Below are 12,174 nucleotides of genomic sequence, written 5' to 3'. Positions count from 1 at the left end.
CTCCCCCTGGTGAAAGAACCAACATCCCCGCTTGGGAATGACAATAACCACAAACATAAGTTATATAATAAAAATGCAATGTTTCATATACAACTTAACACGGCAATTGACTTTAAATCAGGTTGTAAATTTCAGTAAACAATCACAGATCGTATCTAACTCCGAGACCACTGCTGAGATTCGTAGTGGGGTGCCCCTAACGAATCATAGGCTACCCAGTTGGGAGAGTGCCTCACTCGTTGGCTTCTGCGAAGCTCTTCTGCAACTCCCTCTGGGGAGTATTAACTGTTATGTTTGAGGCTCAGGCTCTCTCATTGGAGGTACAAGTCTCTGAAATGTCTCTGGTGGGTATGAAACAAGGACTCCTGGGGTCCAGGGGAGGGCTCATTGAAGACACAGAGGGGTACATGCGGCCGGGGTCCATTACCCGTTGCTCCTTTGGGAGGTGCGCCTTGATTTCTGGGTGCACTAAGAGGGTCCTTCCATAGGATCATCGGTTAGTTCTATTTCTGATTCAGAGTTCTCTTCGGGAAATTCGTCCTGGAGACAGAGGTATCTGATGGCGGACCTTATAGTCATAGCGCTGTTTGTTGCAGGCATTCAGATGGGCTGATGCTTTCTCCGCTAGTTGGTAAGCGCTCTGCAGACTTTCTTGGAGCTGTTGCACGTACTGCAAGTGCGTCCTGTTGGGTACACCTTTGGTCGATACCCTCAGACGTATATCCTCTCGCCCGTACATTAGGAAGAAGGGAGTGAAGCCTGTAGATTTGTGTCTGGTGCAATTATATGCATGCAATAAGGACTCCATGTGTTTGTTCCACTGTCTTCTGAGAGCTTTTCAGCGTGCCGAGCATGTTGAGGGTCTGGTTAAACCTCTTGGGCAGAGCATCCCCCTCCGATGGTAAGGAGTTGTTCGGGACTTGTCGATATTTAATAGTTTCAGTAATTCTCGGATGAGCTTACTTTCGAAGTCTCGCCCTTTATCCAACTGTAGACGATTTGGTAGCTGGTAATGCACAAAATATCGTTCCCATAAGATCTTGGCCACCGCAATGGTCTTCTGGTCTTTGGTGGGGAAGGCTTGAGCGTAGTGGTCCGTGATCACAAGCACAGTCCCGATGCCCCTTGAGTCTGGCTCAATACATAAGAAGTCCATGCACACCAGATCTAGCGGACCCGAGCTCTTCAGATGAGCCATTGGAGCAGCTCTGGTAGGTAATGTCTTCCGCTGTATACACCTTGAGCATCTGCGGCAATGGTGTTCTACCGATTCCTTCATCCGAGGCCAGAAGAACCGGTCTCGCAGTAGACCAAAGGTCTTGTCTAGTCCAAGGTGCCCAGGGTCATGATGTAGCGATCGAAGGACCATATGCTGTAGGTTCCTGGGTAGAACCAGTTGCCGTTTATCCGGGTGGTTATGGTATGCAACCACCCGATAGAGTAGACCCTTGTTGATCTCAAACTTGTCCCATTCACGCATTACTACAGTGACCATGGTGGTGGGGGCACGTTTCACCAAAGAGGGCTTGTCGGATAGCTCCAGCCACCGGTTCCTTTATCTGGTACAGTACCAGTTCTTTCCAGGGGATAATTTTGTCTGAGGCGATATTCATGCAATCTGGGTGGCAGTAGGTGGCTGGGAGAGCCTTGGATTGGCTTCCTATAGAGTCTGCAACCCTCAGTTCTGAGAACGCCACTGTCTTCCACGATGGCTGCAGTCGAGCACATGGCCCGCATCCCAGGTCCAGGAATTTCTTCCAAGAGGCCGTCGTTCGGTGTGGTACTCAGTCCCGGTCTTCTGGACAGAACATTGGCTCAGATGTTATGGGGCCCCAGTTTATATTTGAGGTTGAACTGATAGTTTGAAAGGGCCGCTAGCCACCGGTGGCCCGTGGCGCCCAGTTTGGCAGACGTCAAAATGTACGTCAACGGGTTGTTGTCCGTGCGTACTTCAAAGGCAACTCCATACAGGTAGTCGTGGAGTTTGTCGACAAACGTTCACTTGAGAGCAAGAAATTCCAACTTGTGGATGGGGTAATTTTGCTCACTGGGGGTCAAACTGCGGCTGACGTATGCTACTGGCCAGAGGCCAGCCGGGTACTTCTGATGCAAAACCGCACCTAGGCTGTTGAAACTCACATTCCACGTGAAGGATATAGGGCTACGCGGGATCGGCATAAGTCAAGACGGGCGCCTCCGTTAGGCTCTTCTTTTGGCCAATGAACGCCTTTTCACAGGCGGACGTCCACTTGTCTTCGAAAAGTAGCCTCGCGGAGGTGGCCTTCTGACAAGAATCCTCTGGGTATATATTTAGAAGATTATTGAGGACCTTGGCAAAATCCCAAGAAGGAGCGTAGCGCTATTGCATTTTCTTGTCTCGGTCAGCTCATCACGGCTTCGACCGTAGCAGGGTTGGTAGTTATTCCATCGGCGGACACTGTGTGTCCCACAGAGGTCACAGACGTGCGGCAGAACCGGCATTTGTCCAGAGACAACTTCAAGCCTTCCTTGCCCAGCCGATCCATCACTTTCACCAGACGTTCCTCGTGCTCCTCGAGTCTTACCGAAGACGATGATATCGTCCAAGTACACTAGGCACTCCCGTGGGTTCATATCTCCGATTATCTTTTCCATCAAACGTTGGAAGGTGGCCGGAGCACCACAGATGCCTTGGGGCATGCGGGTGAATTGATAGAAGCCAAAGGAACATACAAATGCCGTCTTCTCTTAGTCTTCGGCGCTTATAGGTACCTGGTAGTACCCAGATCTCAGATCCAGGACGCTGAACCACTGGCTTCCCAGCAGCGCGTTGAGAATCTCTTTGATCCGTGGCATAGTATACTGGTCGAGTACGGTGCGGTTGTTCAGGGTCCGATAGTCTACACATAAGCGGACCGACCCATTTTTCTTTCATACCACCAAGATCGGGGACGCGTAGGGGCTACAGGATTCCACAACAAAAAAGACGGTGTAAATCAGCGCTAAAATAAAATGAAAAACTAATATAAATAGTGAACCCTGGTTTGGGTGAGATAGGCCACCTGGTAAATACTGATAGTACAATCAGACAAAGGATAACACAAAGAGAAAGGAAAACCGGCGCCTTGTAAGTCCAATTGAATATATAAAATGTCCAACCGTTAAGTGAATAGTCCCAACAGTGTCCTCTGGCGTAAGGGCAGTGAAGGAATAGATGTGCAGCTCCCGCCGTGCATAGGTGCAATATGTGGAGAGAAAACAAAACAAATTATGGTGGAGTAGGCCAATCACATATTGCTGACATGGAAGTCCAAAACAACTGACAACAAACAGAAACAAACAAAACCAGACAGACAAAACAAACAATAGCAAGGCTAATATGAATAGAAGCTATTTAATAAACAACATAAAATGGAGGGCTCCGGAAGACATAAGATTGCAGCAGGTCCAGATGGGGTAAAATTGGGACCCTACTCACAAGATTTCAGATGTTAACAGGCAATAGAGATGGGTGCCGAAACGCGTTGGGAAGTTATCATTTTAGAGCTGCTTTTGGCAAAGGAAGACGTAAGCTAGGCAGCTGATCCAGGTTTGAGAGAGGAGCGCCGTTCCCGGAAGTTCCGCCTCAGTGTGATGTAACATCCGCCTGGAAGTCCCGCCTCCTAGTGACACAGCATCCGCCCAAACAAGTGGGGAAGCACAGGAAGGCTCTTCGGCTGCTACTGAAGTGGACAAACAGCTTGGCACCCATCTCTATTGCCTGTTAACATCTGAAATCTTGTGAGTAGGGTTCCAATTTTACCCCATCTGGACCTGCTGCAATCTTATGTCTTCCGGAGCCCTCCATTTTATGTTGTTTATTAAATAGCTTCTATTCATATTAGCCGTGCTATTGTTTGTTTTGTCTGTCTGGTTTTGTTTGTTTCTGTTTGTTGTCAGTTGTTTTGGACTTCCATGTCAGCAATATGTGATTGGCCTACTCCACCATAATTTGTATTGTTTTCTCTCCACATATTGCACCTATGCACGGCGGGAGCTACACATCTATTCCTTCACTGCCCTTACGCCAGAGGACACTGTTGGGACTATTCACTTAACGGTTGGACATTTTATATATTCAATTGGACTTACAAGGCTACAGGATTCCGTCACAATGCCCGCCATTTCCATCACCTGGAGGACATCCCTCACGTTCTCCACATCTCTGGGAGCGATGCGTTGGGAATGCTCCCGGAAGGGCATGGCATTGTTCAGTCTGATGGTGTGCTGGGTATTTTTGCTACACCCCACATCCATTTAGCTGGTGGAGAATACTTCCCAACGTTCCTCCAACTTGGCCATTAGCCGATCCTTCCATTCAGCGGACAGGCTTGATTCCCCGAAGTCGATTGCCAGCCCAGCCAGCTGATCTTGTACAGCGGCGTTTACTTGGGCCATCGTCTAGACAGGGGTGACTGGGTATATTCGACCCAGCCTTTGACCTTGATCGAAGGGCATAGTGTAAGGGTAGATATTCTGAACGAACACCTGGATCCGCCCAGGGAGTTTGGACTTCCACTCCCGTGCTTCTGGCACCAGCTTGTAGCCTCGGTTGGTGTCTTCTTCGGGCGTACTCTCTAGGGAGAAGTACTGGTCAGCCTCATCACGGCCCAGGTAGCAGCACACTGTGTTGGAATCTCTTGGTGGAATCTCCCCCTGGTGGAATCTCTTAACCCAGCATTATGGTTGACGAGATCCCCATATCCCTCTTGTGCTGATATTTTGCAGCACTCTTGTTTTTAGTTTTAGTACTGGGTGGATCCGTAGGGAAGACGGGTAGTTCGCTGGCCTCTTGCAGATATGCTCGAATCACCGCCCGCATCACTTCAGCGTTGGTCCCCAATACGATCGGGAAGCTTGTATGTTCTCTGGGTTTGAGGCATATCAAAGCCTCCACTTCCATGGTATAAGACTTGCCAGTGTTCAGCTGCGGTATATCCAACCTAACCTTTACCACACCGTCGATGGGGTAGTCCTCATTACTGAGTCCACACAACTTCATCTTGTCCGCTGACTGCAGGGGCAGATATTTTACATGTTGGTTGTAGAAGGGTCGGTATATAATTGTTACTTGGGACCTGGTATCCAGCAATGCCGAGGAATATATGCTGTCCAAGTGGATGCGTATGATTGCAGCCGATCCCATGCGACTGTAAGCGTCCGATGCGAGCATTTCATCGGGGCTTGGCGCTGGGGTGCTCTCCGAGGACGTGGCGGGTGTTTCTGCTGACTGGACCTTGCAGGCCATGGACTTAAGATTGAATGTCCTAATTTTTTTGGGGGGGGCTTCGAACAGTTCCAAGAGAAGTGGCCCTTCTTACCACAGTTGTAGCAGATGACGTTAATCAGACGTAAGGGTGGGGACTCCTCCAACCGAGACCACGTGGCGCAGGGGTTTGTGGAGTTCTAAAGCCCAGTCGTGGACCGGTTGCTGAGCGGGTACAAACATGGTGTTCGAGTTTGGTTTCTCTAATTTAGCTGCTGATTCGGGCACCCCAGGTCAGAATCTCAGTAGCACCTACATATGAAGCACTACTTCCCCCACCCTCTGGGAGAGGAGACAGCTACTGAGTGTAGTTTGGTGCGTTTTACCGGTTGGCTCACAGGAGGCCTAAAGCTCCGCTGCGGGGAGCCTGGGGTGTACACGATTGGTTCCGGTGGCAGCGCTTCCACCTGCGATGGATCCGGGCAGTGCCGGATAACCCCTTCACAGGACCCAAAACAATAATACACACAGTATATAGTAACAGGTTTACTGATCATGCAAGTTATAATCGGAGCAGGTAATGCAACTACACCGTACAAATAGGTACACAGATACGCAGTATCTCCACAATACTTGGGTGCAGGGGCACCAGTGTCCTGCCCCAATTATCTCTCCCACCCCAAGTGTGTGTGACAGCGCTGCCCACAGTAAGAGTGTATAGTGGGTGCACTTGTTGGCTGTATGATACCTGCCAGTTTCTCCAGCACGTGGTACCACCAACTGAGGAGATGGATCTGTCCGGTCCCACACAGTCAGCGATGGTGTCCGCCTCTATGTGGGGTGGACTCCAGCTGGAGTGTTCCACCTTAATAGTCTCTGCCTTGTGGTTATGGTCTGAGCCCAAATCACAGGCCGCAAGTCTCTGCACAGCATCCTGCTGTGTCCCTGACACTATTCAACTACAGGGCAGTGTCCCTATCTGATGGGCCTGTCCCTGTAGCAACAACAAACTTATGGGGGAGTCGGGGCCTATAAGGGGGTCCCTGGCCTAGCTCAGGGGCCACTGAAACCCTGAGCACACCCTCACCCTTCCATGTCCCAGCTCCAACAGGCGCGGTCCACTCAGCGCGCCAAAATGCATCGCTCTGTGCAGCGGATATCTGCAGCCCTATTGGCTGTTGCACACCAGCTGATCCTGCAGCCCCAGTGGCTGCTGGGGATTGTAGTTCCCCTGTGGAGCTATCTATAACATGACCGCCTTACTTTCGGGCAATCAGAACATGCGGGAAACCTCACTGCGCATGCGTGCGCATTTCCAAGATGGCGGCGCCCTGCGAAGGGAGCCGCCACGGACCTCCGGCGACACGCTCACCATCCTGACTGTCCACGTCGCTCATGCAGCCTCCCCCGCCAAGCCGCACTCTCCCCAGCCTCCGCTGCCAGTCGCAGTGGGAGGTAAGGGGACAAAGGGGGGACCCAGGCTATACTTGCAAAGGAAAATCAAAGATGGCTGGTGGTCACCCAATCGGATGTTGCAATGTCACCTTATGATGATGTCACAGCTTTCTATTGGCTACCACAGTGAGGCTGCCCCCCAGTGGCCATATTGTTACTCCCAGAAAAAAACAATGTTTGGAAAAGGCATTTCAAAATCAAATATATCTGAACGCAGGAGGTCGTTGTATGGTGAAGTGTTACTGTGGGACTACTGAAGAGGGGGCGCTTGTCTATAACCGCTAGAAATAAGAGAAATGTCTTATGTATTCATTTTCACTAAGGAAAGTGTGCACTCAAGTTTCCCTCATCGTTTTTGCCAGTTTTTAATGGCACTGAATCGCAGATGGCATACATGCTTCATTCATTTAACCCTTTAGGCACTTTCCCATATTTCCTATGTTTAGTCCACAAGACAATAAGAAATATGATGCCTTTAGTGTAGGTCCCGGCTGAAATGGAGTTTGCCTTGACAAGGTTAGCCGGCTAAACTAAATGGTTCCTTTATTAGACTTGGGATCAAAATGTAGAATCTCACTCACTAATACATTGCAAGATAATTTGGGAGAGCAGCAGGGTTTGTGTATTTGTTATCCATAAGGCCGCTTCTTTTCCAGCTGCACACTTCGTATGCGTATTGAATTATACAGCGTTACTGATACATTTTGCTATAGGCGTAGATCTGAGCTCACCTAATTCAGTGAGTGAGTATGTGCGAGTATGTGCACACGCGCATTAACAAAAGCAGAGTGTATTATATCGTCTGTTATGCTGCTTATTCAGCTTTTCACAGTTCAGCTTAATTTACAAAGCTAATCAACATGACTTAATGACATCATAAAAATGGCAGAGACCGTAAAACGGATTGCAGTTTCAGTACATGTTGCTACCATAGTATTAGCACACACTGTGTATACAACACTTTCTTATCAAGCTTCAGTGCTGCTCTGTGGGTTTCTAGTCAAGACACAACAGCAATGGGTGAGTTGTTTCATTGTCATGTCATGATGTAATGTGATGACATCAGCAACTTCCACTTTGTTGATCAAAGGATAGTACTGATTAGTCAAATCTGTTTGTGTTTTCGTGTTTCTGAGAAGCACCAGGAAGTAGATCGGTGGCCAGGTGGCCTGCGTAGAAAACCCCACTGCTTCATGCAGGGCCAGAAAATGCAGACTCCGAGAGGAAAGAACAGTGGGAATAATGTTTCTGCGCAGGCAGGAAGTGTCACCAGGCTGTCTAGCGACATCATGGGCAGTGGGTTTAAAACAGTGTCTCAACAAATGTCTCAATGGTGTCTGCAGTGATTCCTCCCTTTCCTTAAACTCCTGGAGGTTTGATTGTGCGTTTTAACTTTTTTTTTTTTTTTTATGGAACCAAATCACCAGTTTTTAAAATCCTTATTTAATGTTACTTTCCAAGCATGAGAAAATCAGGATGATTTAATATCTTTTAACTTCTCCTTTCTCAGCGATGCCATTTACCACTCCCTCTCCTGTGGTCCTCACACAGGGATGGAGCAGGCACACGTTAAATAAGGAGGGGGGGGGGGGAGGGAGATTGAGAGTCCCAAGTAAAAAATAAAAGCTTTACTTTGCCAGGAAGCTATTAAACGGAAGGATAAAGTTTGTTTGAGCAGGTCAGCCGTTTATAAAAAAAATTTTTTTTGAGCGCTAAGGGATTGCACCCCTTTGATTAATTAACCGAGTGATGGGGCATTTCTAAGTTGAAATGACAACTGGTGCTGAATATACACGACACAAAGTTCCAGCCGTTCGTTATTATATACACACACTGCATCACCATGCTGAATAATTGTGCATAGCTTTTCCATGCATTGCTGACTGATTCCCCTAGATGCTTCTGGAGGTCGCAGCAGCTCATACACACACTGCTCTTTCCTCTGCGTTCTATACATTCTGGCCCATTATAAGTGCCAAGCCAGCAGGGGGGGGGGGGGGACACGAGAGGGAGGGAGATGCATGCCAGCAGGAGTGGGAGGGAGGGAGGGAGGGAGAGAGACGAGGAAGGAGTAAAGAGTTACACACAAAGAGCCAAGCAGGGCGTACTCAGAAATCGCGTCCTCCTGCCGGCCACTTTGAACGACACTCGCTCTGGCGCACAGTTAAACTTGGCCCAGCCTGTGATGGAAACGGGAAGAACATAGACAGAGAGGACAGACACAGACGCAGCAGAGACAGATCACAAACCACAAGACGCCACATGGAGGACGCCCTGAATAAATACGTCTGGGAACGATGCAAAGTCCCTCTGCTGCTCTACCAGGCATAGAATCCCAGCAAGCGATGCATGGACCAGCACTGCTAACGCACAGGCAGTATTATCTGATCACAATACCAAGCAGGAAAGGATCATGGGAGTTGTAGTTCTGCTCCTGATGTACTAAACCAAGAGGCAGCTGGTCTTATGTGCTAGTAAATGTGTTAATGTCAGACCCACCATCGTCACTGTGACAGGACGACAGCAGAAAAACGGAAAGACAAGTGGATATGCAAAGGCTAGTCAACTAACCAGGGACATGGATTTAATGTTGGAATGAAGTGTTGCTCCCACCTCATGTCCTGGGATATCCATGGGCTTACAGTGACTTGACCTAATACTTTGAGATGACTCTGCTGAGAAGCCCTGCAGCTGCTCCACCTGTGTCCCATTGCCCATAGATTGCCTGTCACATGTATGTGGATGTATGCAGATAAAGGCTGGGGCAGTAAAAGGAATATAAAAAGGTCCCGGCTTCCATCTCAACGAATGCAGCCTGTTTCTTATTAACTCTGGCAGACCACCATCTCCCTGTGCTATGGTTCAGATACAATTAGATGGTTAGCACTTCAGGGCAAAGTTTATTATGTTTATTATTTCACAGAGGGACAGTTTACAAACCTAGGAAACAGCCAAGATAATTTATTGGTACACCCGGCCAAGTATATAATTTATGGCCACACAGGACCTGTGTCCGTTGTTAATGGGCATCTCATGTATTTGATATAGTTGGGAGGGAGTCTTTACATGGTATAAACATGCAGTACTGGAATTACAACCAACAAGGAAAAAAAAGGGACATCTAAAACAAAAAGGAGATTTGGGGGTATTCTTACACCTCCCCCATTTTGGTGGCATGAGTGCACTAAAGAAGTTATTTTATTCGAATACAAGGTCACATTAGCCCAACCTCTGTGGAGCCCTTGTGCCATGACCTACAAAACAGGTCAACGTAAAAAAAAACCTCTCCTGGGGAGGAAGGAGTTAACACAGAACTTGTAGACAAGCCAAGAGCCGTCCTCCCCCATACATGCAGCATTTACAGAATAGGGGGTTGGGAGGGAGATTTATCCTGTTTGGGCCCTGCTTTGTACTGGAAGGTTTTGATGTCAAGATATTGAAGTTAAACAATTTCCTCAAAGTGCAGGTCTCCCCTAGGACAGAGGTACAGTAGAGCTTTACTCACACGTTCATAACGCAATTCTCCACTTAATGTGACAGCCAAGAACAGAGGAGGGGGAACGTTTCAGGTCCCACATGGACCTTTCATCATATGGGACCTGAACCATTGTCTTTCCACTGTTCTTGGCTGTCACATTAAATGGAGAATTGCGTTATGAACGTGTGAGTAAAGCTCTACGTTGTATCTCTGTCCTAGAGGAGACCTGCACTTTGAGGAAATTGTCTGTGTTGTGTTGGCTGCAGATGCAGGAGTCTCCTCGCCTGAGGCTGCTTCCCCCACACTTTGCCACTGTACAAGATATTGAAGTTGAAATGTTTTCTTGAACTCTAGTGTAACCCTTTCCCTGCCAGAGGGACCTGAAACACACCGCAAAGCAAGAAAAGCATTGCAGTGATGGGTTACTACACAACCTCTTCCTAGCACTCTGGGCCCTGCCCCTGGTGCTTACCTTGGCCCTGGGCTGACAGGCTGGGGACAGAAAGGGCAGCGTCGCTGGTGAAGGTAGAGCAGAGGATGTCACTGGAGGGTGAGGGTTTGAGAAGCTGCCCGGGGTCTGGCACGTTGCCGGGGGGCAGAAGGAGACACTGCTGAGGCAGCACAGCCGGAGCGCTCTGCATGGACAGGTCACCTGAAAGCACAACACACAACAATGAGGGAGGCCTGGGGAAATGGCACAGCCTTTGACGTGGGAGGCTCCGCTCCTGCTGCATGTGGCCTGGAGCAAGTCACTCAGCGTCGAGCACCAAAAGTTAAGACTATTTATATTTATTTTCAACTTGGGTACAAAATCTGAACGCCACAATCTATACAGCCCTCAATTAAACGATTAAGCTGCTCCTGGAGATCATGTCAAGGACAGTCATCTTTTGCAAGTCTAATAAAAGGAATAACTTTCTCAGTGTATGTCCTCCATGCGCGCTCCTCCAGACATACAGATGTAGCAGATGTTCGTGCACTTGCTGGCGTGTTGTTGCGTGGCATGAATGTGCCAGCGGGAGAAGCAACCATTGCCTTGAATCAGACGGGAGTGATAAGGGGGCGTGGCCAACACCAGTGGGGTAACTAGTGTTTGGGCCCTCTTACAGAAACATTTGTAAAGGCCCCCTTCTGTCACTCTCTGCCCCCCGCCGCCTCTCTAAACGCTGCCCCCCGCCGCCTCTCTAAACGCTGCCCCCCGCCGCCTCTCTAAACGCTGCCCCCCGCCGCCTCTCTAAACGCTGCCCCCCGCCGCCTCTCTAAACGCTGCCCCCCGCCGCCTCTCTAACTCTGCCCCCCGCCGCCTCTCTAACTCTGCCCCCCCGCCGCTTCCTCTCTAACTCCGCCACGCCGCCACCTCTCTAACGCTGCCCCCCCGCTGTCTCCGCCTCTCTAACTCTGCCCCGTCGCCGCCGCCGCCGCCTCTCTAACTGACTCTTTCCCCCCACCTCGCTAACACACTCAATCCCCCTCCCCTAATCACACTCAATCCCCCTCCCCTAATCACACTCAATCCCCCTCCCCTAATCACACTCAATCCCCCTCCCCTAATCACACTCAATCCCCCTCCCCTAATCACACTCAATCCCCCTCCCTTTCACGCAATCTCTCCCCTCTTACCTTGCGGGCAATGTGAGACGGGGGGGCGAGGCCTTGGTTCCCAGGTTGGTGGGGCCACAAGGGCAGATGCAGAAGTTGGGCCAGATTTGTAGACAGGTCAAAAGTCTGGTGCAGACCGGGAGACAGGAACACGGGCAAGGGGTGGGAGGGGACGGGGGCTTGGCGTGAGGGTCCGTCAGCAAAGGCCCCGGCAGCCTCACATGGAGGTTGGGCCCGACCTGCCCAACTTGGCCTCCCCCCCCCCCCCTGCTCCCGGGCACCCCTGGGTTTTGCAGTCGTGTAATCACACCCCTGGCTAACACGCTATTTCCCCGGCTGTACGGTGCCAATGGGTGCAATAAAATCTGCTACATCTGTATGTGCACGCGCGCCTCCGAACAGGTTACGTTTGCACGGA

The 12,174-nt window shown here is 49.8% G+C and overlaps 1 protein-coding gene across 8 annotated transcripts in view; it reads right to left on the bottom strand.

Annotated features, from left to right (window-relative positions):
• Positions 1-12,174, bottom strand: part of WNK1 (WNK lysine deficient protein kinase 1) — a 139,882-nt gene that overhangs the window by 7,876 nt on the left and 119,832 nt on the right. For 6 of the 8 annotated variants that reach the window (XM_075602349.1, XM_075602351.1, XM_075602352.1 and 3 more), the window contains 2 exons: positions 10,630-10,809; positions 8,788-8,859 (listed from right to left, as the gene is read on the bottom strand). In XM_075602349.1, the coding sequence (XP_075458464.1) occupies positions 8,788-8,859; positions 10,630-10,809 (252 nt within the window). The remainder of the gene's footprint in view (positions 1-8,787; positions 8,860-10,629; positions 10,810-12,174) is intronic. The other 2 variants (XM_075602350.1, XM_075602353.1) reach the window with 1 other exon arrangement.

The sequence above is a fragment of the Ascaphus truei genome, chromosome 5 (genome assembly GCF_040206685.1).
Source record: "Ascaphus truei isolate aAscTru1 chromosome 5, aAscTru1.hap1, whole genome shotgun sequence".
Lineage (NCBI taxonomy): Eukaryota > Metazoa > Chordata > Amphibia > Anura > Ascaphidae > Ascaphus > Ascaphus truei.
Note: the sequence above shows the minus strand (reverse complement) of the source record. Positions and strands in the feature narration are given on the sequence as shown.